The sequence below is a fragment of the Artemia franciscana genome, chromosome 15, assembly GCF_032884065.1.
Source record: "Artemia franciscana chromosome 15, ASM3288406v1, whole genome shotgun sequence".
NCBI lineage: Eukaryota > Metazoa > Arthropoda > Branchiopoda > Anostraca > Artemiidae > Artemia > Artemia franciscana.
The window spans coordinates 18,418,021-18,445,795 of record NC_088877.1 but is presented as its reverse complement, the minus strand read 5'-3'; the positions used below and the strand labels follow the sequence as shown (position 1 = coordinate 18,445,795).

Below are 27,775 nucleotides of genomic sequence, written 5' to 3'. Positions count from 1 at the left end.
ACTCACTCAGAGCTCTTATTTCAAATCCCGACTATATCTTTTGACATTGGGGGGAGTTGGAGGGGGAAACCGGAAATCTCGGAAAACGTTTATAAATGTCGTAGATACGTTATTGACGTAACCGGACTGGATCCACTCTATTTGGTGGAGTTAGGTGGTGTGGGTCAGTGCTTTGGCGAGTTTGGTGCTTCTGGACGCACCAGGACAATGAAAATTGGCAGGCGCGTCAGGGAGCTGCACAAATTGACTTGATAAAGTCGTTTTCCCCGATTCAACCATATGGAGGGCAGAAAGGAGAGGAAAAATTAAAAACAATGAGGTATTTTTAACTTACGAGTGGGTGATGGGATCTTAATGAATTTTGATATTTAGAAGGACTTCGTGACTTAGAGCTCTTATTTTAAATCCCGATCGGCATTGAGCCTCTGATTTTCTTTTTAAAGCAATCTATTGATTCTTAGACTTTTGCTAGACCTCATACCATATGAGCTCTTGGCTCTTTCTACCTCGTCACAAGTGCCATATGAGCTCTTAGCTCATGTTTAGAGTTTTAAGCCGAGTCCACTGCTTACTTACAGTTCGTTACCACAAACTGTTTGACCACTCAAACACAAGGACTGTTAATTTTGAATGAGACGAACCTTTGAAGAACTTTAAGACGTTAATGAGCTTTGGTTGAGGAAAGGGTAGTTCTCCTCGTATACATAATAATTCCTGATCATTTCAAGTTTCAATGTTCAACCTTACTTTCCGTTAAAAATTAAATGAAAAAACAAGATTTTTAACTGAAAGTAAGAAGTGGCATTAAAACGTAAAACAAACAAAAATTACTCCGTATTTGAAAGGGGCTGTTCCCTCCTCGATGCCCCGCTCTTTACGCTAAAGTTTGACTCTTTCTCTCAACTCTACATCTTAAAACTAAAATTCATTGTCTTTTTAGGGTTCTAAATGTTGAGAGAGAGAGTGAGGGTCATTTACAAAAATAATCGTTGCTCAATAGTTAATTTTATGTTTTACTACAAATCATCCTATTATACACTGTCATACAATAAGGGCACGACGGAGTTCTGGTAGCGGTTTGGTGAAGCACGCACACGCAAAAGTTTTAGCTTATGTCTCGTAAATCTGTTTCTGGCCTTCTTGGGATAATTTCTCTGTTTGTTATAGTTAATTCACTATAATTTGAAAAGTGAAAACCTCAGAAAAGAATTGACGTTTACATATGACATAGATATTCGGTAGTTACAAAATCAATTCTCGGTGATTGATTGATTCTTCAGTGTAATTCTTTGAAGCGCTAGAATATCTTAAAAATTATCAATATGGAACCAAGCATTTTAGTTCGACTTATTCGCCATGCCATACTCACTGAGAATGTAATTGGATTTAGCGAAATGAAATGAAACCACACGATTTCGGTTCCAAGAAGTAATTTGTTCATTTGTGCGTCATGTACATTAAGTCGTTCAATTTATCTCGTAGATAACTCAGAGATCCTTTTGAAATATTAGGTGAATCACTCCTAATAAATTTAGCTTGATCTCAAGTGAGACAGAAACGATATGCTTTTTTACAACTTTTTGTTTCACCTTTTTTCCCTCTTTTTTCTATCTTTGTTAAGCATTTTGTCTCTGTTTTGCTTTGCTTTATTCCTTAACTTTCTAGACATCCAAGCGGCTCATCTGCTGAGACAAATTCAGTTGATAAGCTACCAAATATGGAATGTCCCGCAGAATTGACACTTTCATTTTTGGAAACGCAGGGTGGAACACTTTACAATCAAAAGAAATGGCAAAAAGAAGGAGAGTAAGTATTCAAATTCTAATAACACCCACAATGATACTGAGATACGTTCTCATGACCTTACTCTTTGCTTTGAAGCTTTCAATTTCGATAAGATTTGACCATGACCATGACTGAAAGGTACGAATCAATATACAGAGCTCTTGTCTTTTGAACTCTGTGATTAGTTTTAAGATAGCCACTAGCTGGGATGAGAATAGCTGAATATCCTAGTTTAGGTCGATTTTGGATTATAGAATATTGCTTACGATCTTTAGAGATTTCCCGGAAGTTGACCAAATAAGATTCTTCTAAAAAGAGGAACGATGTAAAAGTGTTCGACAGTCTGTCGATCTCTGGTCATTTAGTGCTGAAAAGGCTTTAGCATTCAGAGCACCCCTTGACAAGGTTTGCCAATGAAACACAACGAATAATGTTAGTTGGTATTTCCAAACTGACTATTCTCAAATTTTTTTAATAATTAATCGGTTAATAGAAATGAGAAGGACCTTACAGGAAACAAAATAGCAATGAGAACGCGGTACAATCACACCGTTTTTTTGGTACGATTTACAAGTTCCGGTACAGTATGGTACATCCGGAAATTTTTGGGAACAATCCAAAATATCCGGTACATCATCATTTTTTGGGCTCCTTTTGAATCGAAGTTCCGGCTAAACTTATCTAAAATTTCCCAAAACATTATTCTATTTTTCTTGGGGATTGTAGAATATATTATTCATAATTTGTGAAGATTATTCTCTTCACTGGTTAATTATTTAGTCGTTGCTTTTCTGATGCAAGACTGAATAAAAATCGCGTCAAAATCATTCTCAAGATTTCCAAAATTGTGTTTATCAAATTTATGTGCAGCGATTTGCATAAAGTGCGCATTATGAATTAGCGACTTATAGAATAGGTCAATTGAACGACAAAGAGAGTAGAGTGATCAATTGGTCAGTTATAGCTTTGATATTCTGTATATAAATAGTATTCTACAATGTTGATCTTTTTTTGACAGTAAGTTGTTTTTCTTTGCACTTTTTAAGAGCATCAAATCATTAAAAAATGGGGGAGGTGCAAAGATTTCCACTTTTTTTTAATAAAAAGAATATTTCTCAAATTCTTGGAAGAGGAAAGGATTTTTCCATTTTATCTTCGGAAAATACTAAAAAAGGTGTTTTTAAACCGGAAATGTGTTTTCAAAATTCCAAGAGGCAATTAACCATACTCCTATTGGTGCCCCCGGTTTAGTTAAGAGACCTCCATGCCCTCTATCCGCCAATCAAATTTTGGTTATATATTGATTCAGCTAACGGTAAAAACATTTTACGGAATTTCTTATTATGCATCTTAATCATGCTCTGAACTAGTTTTGATATAAATGATAATTTCCAGAATCAACACAATGTACTTAGGTTAGGATTTAGCCCGGAGGGGGTCTGCAGTGAGGAGTGGAACACAACTTATAAAATGGGTAATTATACGGAAAATATCCGACGAGTGAGGACAAATTTGTGAAGATGGTTTTGAAGATCAGTGCAAAATCATCTGGCAGCAGAAATGATCGATAATAAATGATAGAAGCACAGACTTAAGTAACAAAAAGAGCTTGGCTGTGGAAATTAAATTTAAAGGTTACGACTACCCTACCTTGCTTTGTCCAGCACAACCCATTCGGTACATTTTTCAGCTGGCGCTACTACTTTGACTTGCCGTTTTAAAGTCTGCCACAGTGATAGTCCTGTCAAGACCAAGCGTTTGCAATATATTTTTTGTCTTTTAGGACGCATAGTAGGGTAGCAAAGTTTCAGTCTAGGAGGGGATGTATATTTCCAAAAAGAAGAAAAAACTGAAGAATTGTTTAAAAGCTGTTGGAGAATCTTTAAGAACTGGTAGAAATCCCAATATTTTGGAGGGGGGTTGAATCCTTCATATATTCGTGCCTGAATTCAACGCCCTGTATTTTGAACCGCTAATTTTGCCACTATGAAGTACTTGGTGAATAGACAGATACGTAGTTGAACATGCGGATAGGCCACAAGGGAAGTAGAAAGCCACCTCGCAGGTGGGGCTATGAGGTATGATTGGCTCAGATACGCACAAATTGTCTTTTAAAGACCCAAATTATCCCAGAGGTCTTTCAGATCAATTTTTGAACAGTGGCTATCTTCCTTTGAGGGGTTAATTGTAGATGGATAGATACTTTAATTGCAGTTGATCTGATATGAAGCTCATTTTTTATTTTTCCATTGTCTAATCAATTTGAGGAACGCTGCATATTATAGCACATTTTTTGTCAGTTTAACGAATTTCAGCTAAATACGAAATGGAAGATTGAACTATGACTTGTCAATTCAGTTGGACTTTTTAGAAATATCGTTGGGCAGGCCCCTCTCTGCCCTAGCGGCAATGCCCATAATTAGAATGGACAGTCTTAACTTATTTATTTTCTTGGTTATCGTTGCTATGGGACCAATACTACCAATTAACATAAATTTCCTTGCATGTTATTACAACGCAGACTGGAACAAACCGGTAAATACTAAAAGTCGTTTTCTAGCCGAAGAAGTGATAAAACTTTGAAAAGTCATGTGACCAGAACTGGCTACAGAGCAGATTAGGCAATGATATGTGCAGTGCGTTTACAAATAAGTTTATAGTTGTTTTGGATCCTATATGATTGTCACGTGGTTAATTTTTAATTTAAAGAGAATCTCAGGATTCTTGTTTGATTTTTCCTTTGGGAGCGCAAATAATCATTGAGTTCATAGCATAATCTTCTAGCTTTCCTTTCGACCATTTAAATAAACAAATATGGAAGGTTTTTTTTCTGTTCTCCTGTTTTACTATATGAATATCACTTTGTGTTCGATAATCCTGTGAGTGAAATCTTTTATGTTTTACCGAAAATGAATGTCGACAATACACTGTACACAAGAATTGTTTGAGATTCAACAAAAATTGTTTGTAATATTTATCAACAACAAAATTGAAATTTAAACAGCTGAAATTGTCGAAATTGAATATTAAAGACCTTATTGGAATTTCCTGATAATTGTTGAATTTTCAACTAGGCTAGTTGAACAATAGACTAGTTGGATATCCACTCACAATATTGAATTTTCAATTTGTTGACAAAACAACATGTTGGATTTTAAGGTCTTTGTTCGATTTCCATCTTGTTTGTTGGATTTCCAGCTCTTTCATTGCATCTCCATCACTAGCGTTGTTCAATTTATTAGGCCTACAATCTAATTTCTAGGTCTTATTATTAGGCTTCTCTCACTAGTTTGAAACATCAATAAACACCAAATAATTTTTTCATTTATTTCACAAGAAAAGTAATCTGCAACAACAGGTTTCTCCCAGACACTATGACACCTGCTGGCAGCTGTATTTTTTCCATGGTGAAAATCCCCAGTTCAACGGCATAGTCGCAGGCCGACAGGAAAAGCCTGAGTAAGGTATATCTTCACATCAGAAAGAAACAGCGTGACACATAAACCTGAAATGAAGATAAAATCAAAATGAGGCACAAAAGTAAAGGAATTCTCCCCCCCCCCGTTTTTTAGAACTTCGGGATTGAAAAGTTGCAATAATTAGGCCACAAATCCTATCTTTTCTAAATGCCTTTGACTTGCAGATCGGATCATATTGAATTCAAAATTAAAACAAACAGAAAACTTAAAACAACAAGAAATCACTAAAAACAGGATTTAATCTACTATCAATGCCCTTTCCCCTCTAAGCATTGTAAAGACCATTGCATCATTTGCGTTTCACTAGAAATTGCATTTCTTATACAATGTGACTTAATTTCTCATAGCATCGACGGAACTTAAATGAAATATAATAGTCAAGATGACCAGAAAAACCACTGGGATTTTAATAAAAATAATTAATGATAATAATTTCTGGAAATCTCAGTAGCTCAAAATCTAATTTAGCTGATTTTTTTTATATTTCAATATTTTGTTATATTGGATTAACGACACTTCTTGACTACTTAGGTCCTTGTGTTGGCCCTGTAATGTGTTGCCACAGCTGGGTTTGACCTCTGAATCCCATATTACCAAACTGAGACCAAAAATTATATAAAAACTGTTTTAAATACATTTGGTATCAGTAAAGGGCAAATGACGCAATAGCCTATAGAAGGTTTGCGGGTGTTTTTACTTTTTCATGTTCTCTGCTTAGCAATTAATTTGTTGGATCTTAATCTAAATTCTTAGGTTGTAGAAGGTGGTCTAGGCGTTGATTGTGTTAAACATACTTACTGCATAATTATTGCTAAATTTGTAATCGATGTTTAGGACGGTTTATGAACCAAATTTTTGAATTAGATGCAAATTTTCAGACAGCATACTCATAAAACTCCTCCTGGGAGAGTGTTCAAAAATTTATGTGTGAATGAAAACTCTAAAAGAGAAAAACTATAGATCAGAGGCATGACTCAGCTTTCTTTTTTTCTGACTTGTTAAGTCTTATATTGGTAGCTTTGACACAAACATATGCATGGCGTGGAAGGGAAAATATGCCATTTCTACAAACTGGAAATAAATAAAGTTAAATACCCTAACTCAACATTCCCTGGAACTTTCAACTTAATACCTTACACTTGCATCCTTTGGAGAGACTGAATCATATACGCCAGCAGGGGGTGGGCATGCCACCCCCCTGTAAATTTGGGACTATAAAGTAATTATAAGGAAAACAAAGGAAAAAGAGCTGAATAGAGAAAAACCATGGAAAAAATGTGTGCTGCCCCTTTGTTGGCTGCCTGTCAATAGTTTTTTTTACCCTTAATAAGGAAAATATAAGTTCTAATTTGTAACTGAGTGACCCCTTTCCAGTTTTCCACAAACATTTTTTCTATATGATTTGTTCGGAGCAAAAATAAATCAGATTTTTCATAGTAATGAATGGTAAGTAAATAATGATACTTGTCAATAACAAAAGTATAAGAGCCTAACTATTGATAACATTCGATCAAAGAATCAGCTTTTTATGGTGATCCTAAATATATATTTGTTTATAAGTAACTAATGTAGTTATTAGTACACAAGAAAGTTCGTATAATTATAGAACACACAAGTAAAACAACCTAATACGTAGCAGTATTTTAACGCCACTGCGGTTTTCTGCCACCATAATTATTTTAATAGATATAGACAAAGACATAGATATAAGAACAGACATAGACATAGAAATAGACATAGACATATATATACACAAAAACATAAACATAAACATAGATATAGACATAGACTAACCTAAGCTAACCTGTCTATTCTTACCCAACTAATCCTCTTGATGAAGCAAGATTTCCTGGGTGGCAGAAAACATACGGTGGCAGAAAACTGCGGTGGCGTTAAAACAACCACTTCACTAAATAAGGGGTAATTTCGGTAAAAGATATGCCGTCAACTTTTGCTTGCATTGCAAGTGTACCCATGAGCTGATTATATGAAGCCACTATGATCAGAAATGTTTCTCCTGAACGGATTGCTGGGAATTTTTGTATTTTCCCTCTGAAAGGATGCGTTTTTTTTTTGTTGTTTTTTTTATCGTTTTTTTCCAGGAGTGATTTTATTTATAAAGTTGTCACTTAAAGTATAAAGGCGTCGAATATATTGGTTTTTGGTATTTAAAATTAGATAAAAAAATTGAATTAAAAAAGTTTATTTGATTTTCTTCATTTTAATTTTAATGTTTTACTTTTAACAAACTACTGTCATAATGCGTTAATTTTTATAAATAATTGAGTCTAAAGGTATGAAATATTTTGGTGTTTGATAACCCAGTTCAAAACTGTCGTTTTTATTAAAAAATATCCGTGCATTGCTTCGGCATTACTCAACAGAACTGAATCCTGGGAGTTTATATTTTAGTTTTTGTAAGTAGGCTATAGTTTTGTGCATTTATTGTAATTAATTACTTTTTTTCATATTTGTATACTTTTATTTTAATTGACATACTTTTTCCATTGCCTTTAGAAAATTGTTTGTCTCTAAGCTTCATTAATAAAAAAAAACAAGTTTTTTCAACTGAAAGTAAGGACCAACATTAAAACTTAAACTGAACAGAAATGATTACGTACATGAAAGCGGTTGCCCCCCTCCTCAACACCTTGCTCTTCACGCTAGTTTTTTGGCCCTTAAAAAAAGTTATTTATTGTTATAATTAAAATACCCTTGTGTTTCGGGAGCTGTTTGTAAGGAATTGGGACAAAATTTAAACTTGAGCGTGAAGAGCGAGGTTCTGAGGAAGTGGCAACCCGCCTAATATACGTAATAGTTGTGTTCGTTTTAAGTTTTAATGTTGCTCCTTACTTTCAGTTGAAAAAGCCTGTTTTTTAGATTTAATTTCTGATCGTTTTTAAACAGCGCTATGATACCTGGCTCCACCTTCACGTAAAAATCCCCCTCCCCATAGAAATATCCTGTGGGCAATTTAATCCAGATGAAAATTTACTCCAGATAATTACCCTTACCATCCCCAGGTCTAAAATTGAATCGGTAAAGAGAAAGCAAAACATAAGGAAGTTTCGTATAGGAATTCTGGCAAATTTACCCAGTGTAAAACTTCACTTGAAAAGTTCACACCCTTGAAATTTCCCTCTTCATGGAAGATGGGCGGAGCCTAGTTACCCTGCAATTTTTTTAGTCACTTGAAAAGGTCACTATTACTTTTCATTTTCGTTAGAATGAACCCTTCTCTCGATGTCTCAGGCCCACTGGGTCGATACGATCAGCCCTGAAAAAAAAAAAAAAAAAAAAAAAAAAAAACGCATCCGGGATCTTTCTTCTGGCAATAATTACAAATTCCACATTTTTTCAGATATGAACTTGAAACCTCTACGGTAGGGTTCTTTGATACGCTAAATCCAATGGTGCGATTTTCATTAAAATTTTATTTCTTCGATGAGTCTTTCTCCCTTTTTTCGAAAATCAGGCAAATTTTCTCAGGCTCGTAGCTTTTGATGGGTAAGACTAAACTTAACGAAACTTATATATTTGGAATCAGCATATTAAGCCAATTCTTTTGATATACCTATTGGTATCAAAATCCGTTTTTTTAAGGTTCGGTTACTATTAAGCCGGGTCGCTCCTTAGCCGGGTCGCTCCTTTGCCGGACCCGGCTCAAACGAACTGTTTGACTACCCATCAAAATCCAAACAGAGATAATTGAAATATTGGTCATTTCTTCTGCGTTACCATAGCCTAAGTATTATATTCATAAAATTTTACAGTTTCGTGATACGTAATTAAACAAATAGAAAATGTTTTTCAAATAAAGTAAGGAACAAGTTTAGAACTTAAAACAAATTTAAATTACTCTGTGCATAAGGGTGACTGTCCCAATTCTCAACACCTTGCTCATTAAACAAAAGTTTTTTAGTGCTTTGAAAAATTTTATCGTTCCAATTGCAAATTTTCTTAAAAAATTTGAAAAAAGGCAAACCTCAGTAAAAAGTTAGGAGCTAAGGAATAGACAGTCCCCTTCATATAAAGAAAAGTCTGTTCAAATATGTTTCAAATCTCCTTGCTTTCTTTTGAAAAGCTCTTGTTTTACTTAATTTCTTATCGTTTTCAAAATCATAACCAGGCATAACCAAGATATAATTTGAGGTGCCGATCCCCTAAATCCCTGATTAATTTCTTTTAAAATGTGTAAATCAGTAAGTGTGCGTTAATTAGAACCGTCCTACTTTTAAATTTGCAATATTAATTTTGGATAAAATTTGAATATACTTAAAAATCGGTGGTGAATAGTAATTTTGGTAACAATTCCTTATTAATATTACTACTCAAGAATTTTAGTTGGATGAAAGGAGTATTATTGTTAATATGGAGGGAAATTCTGTGAGAATTTTGATCATCTACATAAATGAAGCCATCACAACCTTTACAAGAGGATTTTCTTATCGATAAATACATTTCTTTAAATATATTAAAGTACTTCATACAAATAGAAAAAAAGTAACACCATTTAAAATACCTGAAAACTAAGTTACTAGCAGTATTTGCCATCCCAAAGGAGTTTCCGGGCGGAGCTGAAGATGACCTGCCTTGCCTTTTCCACCACTGCGCTGGTAGATATGGGAATGTAACATTCAAGCTGTATAGAGAAGCAATTTAATTCATTCCTACTCCCGCCCTACCTCTTTCCACATTTAACTGAAACTTCATGAAGAGTAAGCAGTTTGCCGATTAAAATTTTCTTTTTAGGAATCTACCATACCCTTAACCTAAACAATTACTCACCCCTCTCATTATAGCTGATACGCAATTACAATCACCAAACGTAGCCTAATTTCATTACAAATAGAGCGCATCAACTGGGTTGAATTCAGTTCTGCCACCGCGTGGCATTACTTCTTTTGCAACTGGGAAGCCTAAAACATAGTTATTGATACTTTTAAATCAATAAGCTTCTTAGAATTTTATGTTGATCGCAAATTCGTCCTCTTTGGGATAAAGTGGTAGTTTGGTGTCCTAAAATGGTAGAAAACAAGACTTTCCTCAGACCTAATCTGTATGGTCACTTAGAAAGAGCTTTAAATTTACGTTTGAGTGAGCTCCTTCCCAATTATCTTGGACCTTCGGTTTGATACAATCACCCTTGGGAAAAAACCAAGCAAATAAACATGCAATGACGACGTTTCTTCAGAAAAAAAGCGAAATTCCGCACTTTGAAGATTGGAGCTTGAAACCTCTATGGTAGGGTTCTCTGATATGATGTATCTAATAAGGGGTGTTCAATAAGATCGCTTGCTTTTTTGGGGGTGTTTCCCCTTTTTTCAAAAATCAGGCAAATTTTCTCAGATTTTGGTTTTGGGTGTGTAACAATAAACTGAAAGAATTTTGTATATTTAGATTCAGCATAAAAAGCCAATGCTGCCGGTGTAGCAATTGTCATAAGAATTCCAATCTTAGTTTTGGTAAATATTGGTCTAAGTCACTTTTTACTTACACCTTTTTTTTTATCACTAACTATTTGATAAGATTCTCTTATGACAAAATTTTTTTTGAACCTGTTCATTTTATTTAGTTGAATAGGACAATAAAAACAAAGAGGGTAAATTTGACAGCTGGGTTGTACCTTTAAATTTTGTTCTCTTTCGCTATTCTATTTTTTAATGTCTGAATATATAAGGGATTTAAGTTCGAGGTGAGGAATTGTCCTGTTTTGAAACAGGTACGTTTTACATGGCAGTTTTAGAATCGAAACGTGGTATCTATGCAGGCAGGATGATTTAGGAGTATCTCTACTCCTTCTATAAACTATTCTAAGGCGTAGAAAATTGCATAAAGACAAGTCTACGTCTGTTATCATCTACGTAAGTAATAAATCTTTCTGTAATTTTAGTTTGAGTTTGATTTTCTTTTAAGATTAAATGGATAATAATTAAATATATTGTTGATGAAATAAATTGATCCCTTTACCAGGAATCATTGTCGTTTAAAATTTTTTATATTTTGTTTCATTTTGCATGCAATTTAACTTCTCTTTTTATTTGAGAGTTTTTTCCTAAAAGTGTTAAAAAATAAACTTACTCCTACCAAAAAATTTCCTGAAACATATTCCCTGTCACCCAACCACCAATGATACTTTTGCATCCCCCCTGGAAAATTTTCGGCCGGTGACCTTGAAATAATGCATAAAGTATATTTTGACCTGTTTCAACATCCTCCTCAACATTCGTTAAAAGTTCCATCTTAGAGCTCCTTGACAGCCTGGATGCACATAGTGTCTTTTGATTTGGTTAATCATGCCCATCCATCAAAGTCTTCCCTTTTCATTATGAAAACTATGTTTAACCGCTACGAATTTATGATATTGACGGTCATTTCTTCAGTGTCAGTGGTTTTTTTTTCACCACTGAAGCCATATTTATTGGAGTTTTAAACTATTTTGATTAAAATAGCTATCTCAAATTTATCAATTAATTTTTAAGCTTCTTGAACGCGGGGTAAGCTAAATATATTGTTTTTCATAAAACCACATTGTTTTATATAAACACGGAAGCAAAAGACAGAAAAACACAATAAGTTGAATGTTTTACCCAATATAATATGAAAACAAGAGCTAAGAGCTCATATGGCACTTGTGACGAGGTCGGAAGAGCCGAGAGCTCATATGGTACGAGGTCGGAAGAGCCAAGAGCTCATTTGGACGAGGTCGGAAGAGCCAAGAGCTCATTTGGCACTTGTGAGAAGGTCAGAACCTAAAGTTAAACTTTATAGCACAAGATCCTTCTAAATATCAAATTTCATTAAGATCTGGTCACCCTTTCGTAAGTTACAAATACCTCAATTTTCAAAATTACCTCCCCCCTCCCAATTCCACCAAAGAGAGCAGATCCGGTCCAGTTATGTCAGTCACGTATCTTAGACAGGTTTCTATTCTTCCCATCCAGTTTCATCCTGATCTCACCGCTTTAAGTATTTTCTAAGATTTCCGGTCCCCCCAACTGTCCCCCCCCCAATTACGTTTGATCCGGTTGAGATTTAAAATAAGATATCAGAGTTACGAGGTCCTTCTAAATATGAAGTTTCATGAAGATCCGATCACTCCTTCGTAAGTTAAAAATACGTTATTTTTCTTATTTTTCAGAATTACCCCCCCCCCCCCCGCAATTGAGCGGATCCGTTCCAATTATGTAAATTACGTATGCAAGACTTTTGCTTATTTTTCCAACCAAGTTTCATCCCAATCCTTCAATCTAAGGGTTTCCCATCATTTTAGGTCTCCCCACCCCAAACTTCCCCCAATGTCACCAGATCCGGTCAGGATTTAAAATAAGAGCTTTGAGCCACGATATCCTTCTAAAAATCAAATTTCATGGAGATCCAATCACCCATTCGTAAGTTAAAAATACCTCATTTTTTCTAATTTTTCAGAATTAACCCCCCCCCCCCCCAACTACCCAAAAGAGAGCGGATCCGTTCCGTTTATGTCAATCATCTATCTAGGACTTGTGTTTATTTTTCCCACCATGTTTCATCCCGATCCCTCCACTCTAAGTGTTTTCCAAGTTTTAGGTTTCCCCCTCCCAACTCCCCGCCCCCATCACCAGATCCGGTCGGGATTTAAAATAAGAGCTCTAAGACACGATATCCTTCTAAACATCAAATTTCATTGAGATCCGATCACCCGTTCGTAAGTTGAAAATACCTCATTTTTCTAATTTTTAAGACTTACTCCCCCCCTCCCAACTACCCCAAAGAGAGCAAATAAGTTCCGATTATGTCAATCATGTATCTGGGACTTGCGCTTATTTTTCCCATCAAGTTTCATCCCGATCCCTCTACTCTAAGTGTTTTCCAAGATTTTAGGTTTCCCCCCTCCAACTCCCCCCAATGTCATCAGACCCAGTCGGGATTTAAAATAAGAGCTCTGAGACACAATATCATTCCAAACATCAAATTTCATTAAGATCCAATCACCCGCTCATAAGTTAAAAATACTTCATTTTTTCTATTTTTCCGAATTAACCGGCCCCTTCTCCCCCCCCCAGATGGTCAAATCGGGAAAACGACTATTTCTAATTTAATCTGGTCCGGTCCCTGATACGCTTGCCAAATTTCATCGTCCTAGCTTACCTGGAAGTGCCTAAAGTAGCAAAACCGGGACTTTAGGTTTTCCCCCTCCAACTCCCCCCAATGTCATCAGATCCGGTCGGGATTAAAAATAAGAGCTCTAAGACACAATATCATTCCAAACATCAAATTTCATTAAGATCCAAATACCCGCTGATAAGTTAAAAATACTTCATTTTTTCTATTTTTTGCGAATTAACCGGGCCCCACTCCCCCCCAGATGGTCAAATCGGGAAAACGACTATTTCTAATTTAATCTGGTCCGGTCCCTGATACGCTTGCCAAATTTCATCGTCCTAGCTTACCTGGAAGTGCCTAAAGTAGCAAAACCGGGACCGACAGACAGACGACAGACAGACCGACAGACAGACCGACAGACAGACCGACAGACCGACAGAATTGGCGACTGCTATATGTCACTTGGTTAATACCAAGTGCCATAAAAACTTCGTTTTCTTAAAGAGTTAAAGAGGCTGCGTCCCAAAGTCGAACCTTAAAACGTACAGGAATTAGGAGAGGCATTTTGGGTCTCATTACAAAAATGACATGCATCGCAAAAGTAAAGAGTGTTCTCAATGAAGGATTTTGTTATTATTTAGAAAAAATTGGATTCAGAAGGCACTATATTTTAACAGTTAGTACTGCTAAGATTAGGGTAGCATCTTTATGATGATGACGATAAATTTATTTCCCATTTGTAGGACAAAAAAAGATTGTCATAAATGGAGTATAAAATAACATAAAAAGGAAAAAAGAAAACAAACAAGAAAGCAAGAAAAACAACAAATCCACATTAGCCTACATACATAAGCCAACAAATCCACATTAACTAAATTTATACAACACATGAGGCACACCACAAACTAAATTACACCATAATAAGGTATAAACTATGATTAGCATCCAAGCCCACCGCAAACCGATCACGCCGATCTTTTACCCGCTGACCTGTTTCTGTGAGACTATATTTTTTTCACAACATGAGTATTTCTAATCCAAAGTGGCAATTTCAGTAAAAACTTGGCATACTTAAAATAAGTTGATCGGATATAATTCACATCCGTCGCTGTAAAAATGGGCCAAAAAGGGGAAAGTGCAAGAAGGTAGGGGTTAACAAAAATTGAATAGAGGCGGGCTAGGACCTGTCGATTATATTTCGATTTGCACGCTACAAGTGCTCCATATGCCTTACGAGTTGGATTTATAAAATGGCTCATAAGTATAAAATGCACATCTAAAACATAAAAAGATGATTTTTGTACATAAACTTCTGTGTGTTCATTTTGTCGACAAGTAAATTCAACTCATTTCAAAGGAAAAAATATACTTCCTTATTTTTATGTTATTTTTTTAGAATCAAAACATCAATAAGCATCCGCCTTTTCTGTTATAATTCCAAATTTTGAAAAGTACATAAATCTTAGTATATTTGGCTTGTTTGAAGTCCAGCAAAACATTTAATGGATGTCAATTTCTTTTTTTTACAGTTTAACAGGGGTGCTATTACCCATCAGCACCCTTGTTACAGATATCGTTAAAAATATTCACAGGAACCAAGGAAAATTAGAGATTAATTCCTAAACCGCTCACATCCCCAACCAAAAAAAACCCTAATTTTTATCTTACAAGGGTTTAGGGAACTTGCGCATAAAGCAATTTTAGAGGGTGTAAAAACATTCTGTCTCCTTATGCGATCTTTCTCCATATTGACTGATAGGCAATTATACACCATTGTACACAATTTTGTCAAGCATCATATAAATCAATATGGTTAAGTGAAGCTTTAAAACAAATGTCTATTTTAACTCTTTGTTTAGTAGGGATTACGTGCATCTTTAGGAATGAGGAAATTTCGAAATTTTTTCTAGACGGGAATTAGCACCCTTTCGGGCAAAATTATTGTTTCACTCCACAGAATGGCAGAAAATGCCATTGTGGTACGTTCATTTTACCGACTGAAAAAGGAACTAGAATTTTCAATCTCCTTTCTTATGTACCGTTTCCCGTAGGAGCCTCTTGTTCGATACGATCACCCCTAGAAGAAAAATAATAAACACGTATCCGTGATCATCTTTCTTAAAAAAAATCAGATTGGGGCTTGAAACCCCCACATTAGGGTTCTCTGATATGCTGGGTTTGATGGTATAATTCTCATCAAAATCACTTGCCCTTTTGGGAGTATTCCCCCTTTTGTAGAAAATCTGAAAAAGCTTCCTAGGCTTGTAACTTTTGGTGAGGAACTTTAAAATTTGGTGAGTTACTTTAAACTTGAGTAACTTACAGCTCGTTACCGTAAACTACATAAAAATACTTATGATTGTCTTTATTTTTCATTAACCTGTTTTTTTCATTATTTTTAAAATAAGGTACAAGGTCTCAGCTCTGGTGTCCATTCGACCCGGGTCCCTGTTTGTTGTTGTGAAATAATGATTATCAATTATATTTCATTGTAAATAAAAATAGATATATTCTTTACCAACAAATATTTACAATCCGCGTATTTACCTTTTTATGTAGCCGCAACCTGATGATGGTGATCAGCAGTCTTTATGGTTTGATGCTTGTCGTCTTAGGACTTAGTTTCCCAGTTTCGTCTGTCGTTTCATCGACAATTCCGTTTTCTTATTACGATGTAAGTATTTGATTTTTTACTGTTTAGTTGCTTGATTTCTCCAATATACTTTATGTGATTGTGACAAGGGATATCCATGCTTAATAAACTATTGAGGATGGTGCAAAGTCTAATAAGTACAACTCCGGGATCGACATGACCCCCATAGACTCAAAATTATGTAATTTACCCAGTGATTATAGATACATTTTTGTTGAAAGACGGACATGCCCAGTCTTGGCTGTCTGATATGCTTAGAGCTTTTAGGAATCTCACGAAAAGCCAAAGTTTCCCGGAGTTTCCCAAGATACACTCCTGAAACGACAAGCGTAATTGAATAAATCAGAGACGTTGTGCGCGCTCTAATTTTTAAAATACTTTAACTGCAACATCTTTCAACAAGTATCTGGGAGAAGCAAGTGGATCTCAAATTGCAAGTTGGGGAAGCGGCCACAGGGGGGCTAATGTTTATGTCTCCAATAGGCCTAAAAGCTTTAGCGCCATAAACCCTCTGGAACTAAAACCTATTTAGGCCAAATTTTCTAAAACTTTCGGAGAATGTTGATGAGGATGTTGAACTAAATGTAAAGACACTTTGTAAATCCAGGTTGTCAAAATGACAGCAATATGAAACGATATACATAATTTTAACTCTTAATAAAATTTTGGCAGTGAAAACGAAGAGAAATTAATTTACAGAGGCTTTTTCTGAAAAATAAGTTTTTCATAGAAAAGTAAAGAGTCGTATGAAAGCCAACAACGAGCAGAAATAATCCCTATAATAATTCGCACTTAAAACTCCCAGAAATTACTATAAAATAATAAATGAACCCACAAACGAACAGAATTAAAAAAAAACAATACCGAAGATACGAAAAAAAATGCTGTTAAACACAATCTTGAATTACTGAGATTTTCAGGAATTTGTATCATTCTATATCACATATTCAGTTTAGTCCCGTCAGTTCTTTTTTGTCATCTTGATTATTCTGGTGATAATGTTTGGTTTCTTTCTTTAGTCAACGTTTTGGCTTTTAGGATGTAAAATTATTTTTAGAATGCATTTATTCATGTCTATCAGCATTTGTTATCTACATGTTTGACATGATTATTTAGTATGTTCTTTTTGGGTTTCTGTACTTTTTGTGTTTCATTTATTCATTGATAGTAATTTCTGGTTGTTTCAAGTTTGATCTAATATAGTATTTTATTTCTGCTCGTCTTATGTTTTCAAGTGGCTCTTTACCATTCTCTGAAAAACTTCTCTTTCGGAAAATCTTGTTTTTGATTCATGAATTTTAAGAAAGATAGTTTTGTTGAAATTAATGTAGTAAAACAAAGCCATTTTTTTTTTCAATCAATTGACGTATTCGCAACCACTTGAATCTGTATATTTACTTCGCGAATCAAGAATAAGACACTATAAATTATTATGGAAAAACTGAATTTTCAACCTACTTTATCATCTTCATTTAGAGTTGGATATTAGTAGTATGATCAAAATACTTCCCAATACAGCCCTAACCCGATATACTTTTGTAGTTGCTAACAACTTTTTTGGAATCATTCCAAGAGCATGCATCACGTTTTCAGAGAATTTTAAGAATGATACGTTATCCGGTATTGCATAATCATCCATGATATCGGTGAAACAATGCAACGAATACAAGTAAGCCCATAACCTGATTTCTGAGAATTTCTTGGTATGTTTTCAAGAATTTCAAAAATTGTGCGTTATCTGGTATTGCGTAATCATTAATTTTGTCGGTGAAACAATACAATACATTCTGTGACAGCCCTCACATCTCGTTTTTTGAGATAACAACTGAGCGAACGACTTATTTAGCTTCTAAGTAGTTTTCCATTGATTTTATGAGTTTTATGCCCGATATAAGAAGCGAACGTGAGACCCATTAGTTCCTTTGGTAAAAGAACGACACATCACTTGATTGAGCCAACAAGTGACTGATGAAATTACATCCTAAGAAATATATTCCAAGCAATTAATGTATTGTCTCTCGGATGCTAGCCAACTAGTGTTAAGTGTCATTACATCGTAACAAGTTAATTGCGCATTCGATTTCTCAATTGGAGTTAGATGTAAAATAAATACTATCAGTGATTTGTTTCCTGGTGCCTTTTTGGCATCACTACAAGAATATGTGTACCAAAGTGATTTGAGATAATTGCTTGACACAGATATTTCTTTTGATGATCACTGAAATGTATCTCGATCTCCAAAAATTGTAATTAGTACAACCTGCCAGGTGTCCTTTTTGTAATATAATGGTCCTGAGCACATATCGGGGCTTGGGTATGAGTTTAGGTCTCCAATTTTTTAACTTTGATTTTTGGGGGGATTAGAATTTCTTGGACTATGAATTTTATTGGGACTTCGAAATTTTTATTTTTATTTCTGGACATGAACACACAAAGACAGACACATGGATAGGTAAACACAGAGTCAGACACGCAGGCATAGAGAAAGATAGACAAAAGGCACACACAACCACACAGTGTCAGCAACACAAACACAAAAAGACAGACACAGAGACAGGTAAACACACAGTCGGACACACAAACACAAAAACACAAAGAATTCAAAGTATCAGACATGCAAACACACAAAGACAGACATAGAGACAGACAAACACACTGTCAGGCACACAGGCATGGAGAAAGAGAGAGACAAAACACACATAGACACACAGAGTTAGACACACAAACTCAGAAAGACAGAAAAAAATAAAAAAATAAAGAATTCTACGTCCCTAAGAATTCTAAAAAAAGCTTTTAAGTTCAAAAGTTATTCGAAGTTCGAAAATTATTCTAAGTTCCCAAAAAAATTTCCCAGTCTCCCCCATAATTGGGGGAGAGGAATGTGCCCTGGAGGGGGACATTGGGCCCTAGTTGGGAATTTGAGGACCCAAACTCATGCGTAAGCCCCGGTAATGGAAAACCGATGTGCTCAGGACCATTATATTGCAAAAAGAATACCTTAAGAGTTGTACTTGTTACATTTTTTGGAGATCGAAATTGGTTTCATTGATCATCAAAAGAATTTGTGTGTCTAGCAATTACCTTAAATCACTTTGGTATGTAAATTCTTGGAATGATACCAAAAAGGCACCAGGAAAGAAACCACCAATAAGATTTACCATATATCCAACTCCAATTCAGAAATGGATTGCGCAATTAATTTGTTTCGATCCTTAGACCGTTAATCTCCAATGTTGGGAGGGGTGCTGTTGCGGTCTTTTCTATGGGTGTGATCTTCGTTTTCTTTCAGTTGATTTGCAGCCCAACTCTAGAGGCTGTAGAGGAGAGCGGCTCGAGTGCAGATTTAAGTTGGTCGAAATTGTCAATAAGGACAGCTACATCGTACGTAAAGTCAATATCGGACAGAGGCCTCCCAGCATAACTGATGCCGAAAGGGTGGGCATGGTGTGTCTCGTTCAGGATGTGATCGATGACGCAGTTAAACAACTCAGATGCAACAGTGCATCCTTTCCGTACTCCATTTTGAATGGAGAAGGAACAAGAAAGCTTCCCGTTAACCAGGATGGTGCTTTCTGTGTTGCTTCAGAGTACTTCGAAGATGCTTACTATCTTTGTGGGTAGGCCCACAGCTTTCAGGATTAGCCAAAGGGATGGTCTGTCAGCAGTGTCTGTCAAGCTGTCGTTGTCGATGGTGATGTAGTTGACATATCTTGGATCGATTATATCCTCAAGTGACTCATTTGACATCGAGGTCTAAGCCAGATCATTTAAGGCAAGGTCTGTGTTCGGACGACTCTGAGAGCAGTCTTCCACAAACCGCAAATTAGCCACCATACCAAAGCCCGAATTTATAACCCTACAGTCTCAAGCATGACGTTGTATTCATCTGAGAAATGGCTGATAACACAGACACATCTAATAAAGATCGATGCTGTTCAGACTAGACATCTCCGTCGAGTCGAAGGCTTCAAATGGTATTACACGATCCACAATGCTGAGATCCTGAAGACCTTCAAGCAGGAGAACATCTCTATCCAAATACAAGTCTGCTCTCTAAGGTGGTATGGCTGACTACTCCGTCTCCCACTAAGTACCCCTGCAAGAATCATCTCAGACTTCAATCCCTCAGAAAATGGTGGGAACACCATCGAGGAAGGCCACGCGTTAGATGGGCTGATGTAATAAACCAACGCCTGCTCAGCCACAACATCAACCCAAATGAGGCCCCATCCTTTACCCTGCACAGGGCTACTTAGAGAAAACTGACGGCGCTGTCAACCAGTTCCCTCTACACTGGCGACCAAACTGGGCAAGAGCGTTAAGTCAAGTAGTCATGAAAAAAGATGCATTGACGCTTAACACTAGCTGGCTAGCTTCCCAGAAACAATACATCGATTGCCTAGCATGTATCAAAAAACATAACTTCATCAACGAATTGTTGGTTCAATCGAGTAATGTGGCGTTTTTTACCGTAGGAAATAATGGGTCTCATGTTCGCTTTCTGTATCAGACATAAATTTCATAAAATCCATGAAAAACTGCTTAGAAGCTCAAAATAGTGATGGCCCAGTTTTTATCTCAAAAGACTAGATATGGGGCTGTCACAGAACTAATTTTATTGTTTCACCGACAACATGAATGATTACGCAATACCAGATAACGTATCATTCTTGAATTTCTCGAAATTCTCGGAAACCGAGGTTCATATTCTCGGAATGAGGCCAAAAAAAGGTTTTAGAAACTCCAATAGTACAGTTAGGACTGTATTTGGACGTATTGTGACCATATTACTGATATTGCTTCAATAATGTTAAAAAAATCGTAATAATTCATCTATCTTAGTCTGTAATAATATGAAAAAAACTTCGTTTTCTTAAAGAGTTAAAGAGGCTGCGTCCCAAAGTCGAACCTTAAACCGTACAGGAATTAGAAGAGGCAGTTGGGGGGCTGCCGCCCCCCAAACCCCCCGCTTTTAAAAACTCTTTTGTACAGGTTTTTTGTTTTTTTTTTGCTAACCCCCCGCCCTTGGCTTCGGAAAGGCCCTCTTTTAATTAACAAAAAATTGAAATGAATGAATAATGGAATAACTTCGAAAAATGTTAAACACAAGAGGACAGGAGAACCATTGCGCCGAAACTAGTAATTAGTAACAATGAAGTCCCCCCACAAAAAAACCTGTACAAAAGAGTATTTAAAAGCGGGGGGTTTGGGGGCGGCAGCCCCCCAACTGCCTCTTCTAATTCCTGTACGTTTTAAGGTTCGACTTTGGGACGCAGCCTCTTTAACTCTTCAAGAAAACGAAGTTTTTTTCATATTATTTCTGTAGGTTTTTCTACAATCCATGGTGGATGTAATTTAATAATTCCTGTACTCCTCGTAGAGGAATTAGGAGAGGAAGTTGGGTGGCTGCCGCCCCCCAACCCCCCCGCTTTTAAATCATTGTATAAAATAGAAAAATAAATAGATAGAATGACCGAAATGTTTCTTTTGCTCATACGAAGTTAATATTCTGTTATCTCTCAAATTATAAGCAGTCCAGGTGTTAACAAAATTATATACTTTTATTTTGATCGCTACGTCCAAAAGCCTATAATAAAGAATTTATTCTAAAAATGCCTTCTCATATAGGAAACATCTTTAGGTAATTATAGTAAATTATATATTATTTATCTTATTTAGCAACTATTTATATAAAATAAGTAAATATCCACGTTTCACTAAATCGAGAAAAACTTAAACTTCTTCAAAACATTTGAAAATTCACCTAAAAATTGGCAATGAGCACTTAAAGGCTATAAAATATATACTTAAAGCACATTTATATCACACTTATTTCGGACATCGCTGAGGATTGCCCCAGTTGCAAAGTCCCCAACAGGGTCAAAAGTCAGTTCTTTTGGACATGTATCTTACAGCTCCAGTCAACTCGTGCATTTCTGGAATGGAGCTGGATTTTTATGATGCTTGCAGTCATTCTCGCCGTGCCGAGCTGATTATTTTGATGTACTTGAATGTTGATATTCGTAACTTTTAAGAATTTCAAAAATTAATATGGGACTATTAGACTATTAGGACTATAAGAAGACTATTAGGAGAGGCAAACCCCCCGCTTTTAAAGACTCTTTTGTACAGGTTTAATTTTTTTTCATATTAATTCTGTACGTTTTTCTACAATCCATGGTGGATGTAATTTAATAATTCCTGTACTCCTCGTAAAGGAATTAGGAGAGGAACCCCCCCCGCTTTTAAATCATTGTATAAAATATAAAAAAAAATAGATAGAATGACCGAAATGTTTCTTTTGCTCATAAGAAGCTAATATTCTGTTATCTCTCAAATGACAAGCTGTCCAGGTGTTATCAAAATTTTTTTGATGTTGTGAAAAAAAACGGCCCGTAAGGGACTTGAACCCTTGACCCAAGGATTAAAAGTCCCACAGTGTACCGACTGGGCTAACCACTTGCATATGTGTAAATATAACTTCTCAATAATTTTTAAAATTTCAAATTAACATGGGCTCTTATGGAGAGAAATGCGTTAATTAAGTAGCTAATGCGTGGTTTCTGGAAAACAGGGAAGGAGTTATCGGATCGAGCTGAAATTTCGCGGATAAGCTCCTGGGCCGTAGGGGACCTTAACTTGTGAATTTCAGCCCGATCGGACAACGTTAAAAGGGGGGGTGGAGTTGGGGTGTCGAAACTTTCGGGGGGTTAAGATTTCCTACGAAACTTTCAAGGGCACTTACTCGGAGAATTCTGCATCGAATGAGTCTTCGTACACCCAGATCCGATGTCGGATGTGACCTGTAGGCGTCGAGAAAAAAAAGAAAATGAATTTTAAGTGGCTATGCGTGGTTTCTGGAAAACAGGGAAGGAGTTATCGGATCGAGCTGAAATTTCGCGGATAAGCTCCTGGGTCCTAGGGGACTTTAACTTGTGAATTTGAGCCCGATCGGACAACGTTAAAGGGGGGCTGGGGTTGACGGGTCGAAACTTTCGGCCAGATTTTCCCCATGAAGGAAAAGTTGGAGGGGGATGAAATTTTGCAGGTTTCTTAGTTGGAGCTCGTGCTACGAAATGCATCCCTCCCCATCCCTCTGCGACCACTGGAACCGAAGATCGCTTAACATTGTCGTGTGTCGCCTCTTTATAGAGGCACGAGTGTGCCTCCTTGATACCAGTTATAAACCAAAAGGATTGAAAAGCAAAAATCTCATTTTTTCATTTTTCTAAGTTACTCCTGCCGATGTAAAAGAAACTCAACAATTAAGGCTACTTTAAATTTCCTTTTTTGTCAATTTTGTTATTTTAGGGCTTCTACGTTTATCTCTACACAGTGGCAATCATATTCTTGATCTATGTTTACACAACAGTTAAGAAGATCAGCTTGCCGTCCTGTGGAATAGGTAAGCTGCGCCTGAAGTATTTAAGCTATTGAATTACTCTTTACTTCTTAAAGTGATCAATATGATATGGTATGGCCTTCATTGAAAGAAAGTTACTCGTCCAGTTTATCAAACAAAATAATTAATGAATGAGTGCCTCATTAATATAAATAAATTTAAAAAAAAAATAGCCTTTAAGGCTCTATAGCTTTCAACATGCTCGGTACTTACAATGAAGAATCTTTCCAGTCGAATCACAAACTGTCACTCATAATCATACTTATCACATAACCTTAATCATATTTACCACACTTAAAGATGTCATCGGTTATATATTAAAAAAAAAAACAAGTGAAAAAAAAAGTTTTTTCAACTGAAAGTAAGGAGTGACATTAAAACTTAGAACGACTAGAAATTATTCCGTATATGAAAGGGGTTTTCTCCTTCTCAAGATCCCATTCTTTACGCTAAAGTTTCACAATTTCTCACAACACTACTTTTTAAAACAATAAAAACTTTGGCGTAAAGAGCGGGGCGTTGAGGAGGGGACAAACCTTTTATGTATGAAATAATTTCTTTTCTTTTTTAGTTTTAATGTTGCTCCTTATTTTCAGTTGAAAAAACAAGTTGTTTTTTTTTATTTAATTTCTGAGTGATTTTGAATTAATGCATGTTTTGATTTTGGCTCTCCGCGCATTAATAATTAAAACAAATTTGCATTTTTTTTTTTTTGCTAAATGGCTTTATGATAGCTCTGACTGGACGATTTTGAAAAAAAAACGTTGGGGATGGAGGCCTAGTTGCCCTGAAATGTTTGGTCACTCAAAAAGGTAACTAGAACTTTTTTTTTTTACGAACGTTTTTACTATTAATAAATATACGTAACTAACGAATTAACTTACGTAACGAACTTCTATATTTGTATACTTTTATTATGTATATTATGGGGTTCGCCCCCTCGTCAATGCCTCTCTCTTTACACTAAAGCTTTAATTTTGTCCCAATTCTTTAAGGATGACCCTTTAATCACAAAGGCCGTAGAATAAACATTTGAAACTACTAAGAATACTTTAGCGTAAAGAGCGATGTATTGGGGAGGAGAGGAACCCCCTTATATACGTAATAGTTTTTATTCGTTTTAAGTTTTAATGCTGCTCCTTACTTCCAGTTGAAAAAACTTTATTTTATTTATTCTCTCATTGTTTTTTTAAATAATGCTAGAAAATCCTGCGCCCCCTTCATAGAAATTCTCTTGCCTCATGATGAATTCATCCATGGACAGATCGTCCGACGTAATTCCTACCCCTGACACTGCCCCCAGTGCAAAAAGGTCCCCCTGAAAACGTCTGTACACTTCCCAAAAACCATTAATATATGTAAACAATCAAAGTTTTAACTTGCAACCATTCTCCAGGGACTCTGGGGGATCAAGTTGTCCCCAAGGACATAGTTATAAAGCTTTTGACCATGCGGGACAAAATGACAATCTCAAAGTTTTGATCCGGTAACAGTGAGAAAAACTGAGCATGGGAGGGGGCCTAGGTGCCCTCCATTTGTTTTGTCACTTAAAAAGGGCACTAGAACTTCTAATTTCTATTAGAATCATTCCTCTCTCTACATTGTAGGACCCCTGAGTTGATACGATTACCCTTGGAAAAAAGAACAAATAAACGAACATCCGTGATCTGTCTTCTGGCAAAAAAAAATACAAATTTCCACAATTTTGTAGATAGTAGCTTGGAACTTTGACAGTAGGATTCTCTGATACGCTGAGTCTGATGGTGTGATTTTCGTTAAGAAATTTTCTGGTACCTCCTGAATCCTAATGCCAATAATCAGAGTCAGGAATCGTACCGAAATGGGGAATAAAAGATGGAATTGGAATTGCTTTTATTTTCTAGGAAGTCTTCTTCATGAAGTCTGGTTTTATTGACCTCCTCCCCCCATTAGTTCATTGATTTGGAGATAAATCCCGAAGATGGTGATGTAAAACACGTTTTTTTTCGTAACATTTTTGCTGTAGAAATATTTGACGTTCCCGACCTTTGTCAGCTATGGAGAATGAACTGTCCATCGAAATATATTTATCACGCTTTGCAAAATCCAAAATTACTATTATGAGGGAGGCAAATGCCCCCCTAGATTTTTCGTATTACCCTCCCTCCTAAACTTTTGAAAATACCTCTTTTTGGTATTTCTTTCAAAAACACTTTTTTTTTACTAGTTTCGTAGAAAAAATTGAAACAAGAACAAAATTACCCACCCTCTATATTTTAAAAAGTACATTTTGCCACCCACCTATTTCCTATATTTTGTAAATTGACGGACCTGTCACCAAAAGTATTATATTTTATATTAATCGCAATTGATGATATTCGGAAATATTTCAATTTATCACCTCACCCCTGAAACGCACTACCTCATTCAAAAAAAAACTTAATATCGGCTTCTCCTGCGGTGCCTTGTCTAATGATTTTATGTTCATATAATTCAACTTTAAAAATATAAAGTATTCTATTAATGTGGGATATGCAGATAGCAAGTAAAAAAAAAAATTTCCTCGATAAGTTCTTGAATTGAATATAATAAATTGTTGTCTTTTATAAGGAAACCCTTTTGTTAAAATTAATATGTGCTTCTAATAAGATGCTGGAAAGGAAAATGGATTATACGTAAACGTTCAACCATTATAAATCATGAACTGAAAAAATTACCTTTAGAGACATCAACAACAAAATCAAATATCAATTCCCATCAAGTTGGCTTTGAACTAAACTCAGCCTATTAGTTCGAATTTGGAATTCTACTACTGACTAAAAGTAGATGACTAGAGACTTGGAGTCTGTTTTGGAAGTGACATAGGGCCATTTAACTAATTTTAATGACAATAATCTGCATCATGCCATTTTTTATGGTTATACACTTTCAGCGTAGTTATGTCCTGCTGATATATCTTTTTCTCTAGGTAAAAAGTTTAGAAGACGTCATCTGGAATCCATAGCTTCTGCGAAAACTCAAGATTCAAGTATTTATCATTTCTCTTTCCGCAACAATTATGGTTTTCACGATACAAGTCATCATCGTAGCTCGTTCTACCTCCGTGTTGGGTCAGTAGGTAAGGGATTTTTCTCCTTTTTTTGCTGTGTTTTGGCTAGTTTTGCTCAGCCCTATGCTAGCAGGTAAAACTGCATGCAAAGTTTAATCGAAGTAAAGCTCATAATTCCTTTTCCATTCAGGTTTTTTGAAAAAACTTTTTTTTTTCCATTGAAGCAATTGGCGATGTTAAAACCTAAAATGAATTGATAGCAACGTATATATTAGGGGGTCTACTGTCTCCTCAAACCCTCTTCTTCGTGATTAATTGTAGATCGTACTTTACTAGAATTAATAGAAAATTTTCGGTCACAATTTTTTTTTCATTTCAGTTTGATAAGGGGACGATTGTCTTGATGTGCAATTTTGAAATGAAACATTCATTTTAAGAATAGATAGTGTTCGTCACATCCTAGTAGTTATTTGTAAACGAAATTCAAGAATTATTAGAAATTGTGGGGGATTGTCAGCGCGGCAGCACCTCTGATACACGAATTAATTTATTTTTGTTCTAGGTTCCATCATATCTATAATTTCATATGAAAACGAACTTGTTTTCAATTTAATATCTGTTCATTAAAAGCTTTTTTTATTCCTGCTTGGTTGAAGGTAAAATAGACGGATTGTAGGGATTGATAAATGTAAATTATGGAACAACTAGCAACAACTTGGCAAATGAGGAAATGTGTGCGTTGTGTTTCCCCTTACCTTCAGTGCAGCTGTCTGTTCTCGTGAATGATTCGTATTAACCATTCAAAATTTTAAGATTCAAGACTCATTTAATAAAAATAGTTGTCGTAATTACAACTGGTAAAAACAAAATACGATTTATGACACTAATAAAAAGAAGAACAATGTCTTACTGAAATGATTTGTTATAAAGTGTGCTGGTTCAAGCTTGTTCTTTTGGCGTGTTTTTATTGACTCCAGTAGCTGGGTTAACGATGTTTGTCACTCAAAAATAAAGAGTGCCGGGATTTGCACTTCGGCTGGTACCTGTGCTCTTTAAGGAGTGGGATTTGTAAATCTGTGAGGGCAGATTCGTAAGTGAAGTACTTGGTTCCTAGGATGACTTTTAAAAACTGTCTTTTCTGCTTCTAGTTCGAGATTAAAATAGTAGATGTTACGTGCTTTTGATCCCCAAACTGAACACGTGTATCCAAGCAGAAGACGGAGAAAACGCGTATACATGAGCAGTCTTGGTTTTATATCGTTGTGCGTAGTTGCTTATTCGCGCTTGGATTGTAACGTGTGTGCTAAACAAATTTGCTATTGAATTTCACAAAAATGAATACT

At 35.8% G+C, this 27,775-nt stretch overlaps 1 protein-coding gene across 1 annotated transcript in view; it reads left to right on the top strand.

Annotated features, from left to right (window-relative positions):
- Positions 1 to 27,775, top strand: part of LOC136036550 (proton channel OtopLc-like) — an 80,398-nt gene that overhangs the window by 10,345 nt on the left and 42,278 nt on the right. The window contains exons 3-6 of the mRNA XM_065718853.1: positions 1,666 to 1,806; positions 15,909 to 16,023; positions 23,314 to 23,407; positions 26,352 to 26,501. Of these exons, the coding sequence (XP_065574925.1) occupies positions 1,666 to 1,806; positions 15,909 to 16,023; positions 23,314 to 23,407; positions 26,352 to 26,501 (500 nt within the window). The remainder of the gene's footprint in view (positions 1 to 1,665; positions 1,807 to 15,908; positions 16,024 to 23,313; positions 23,408 to 26,351; positions 26,502 to 27,775) is intronic.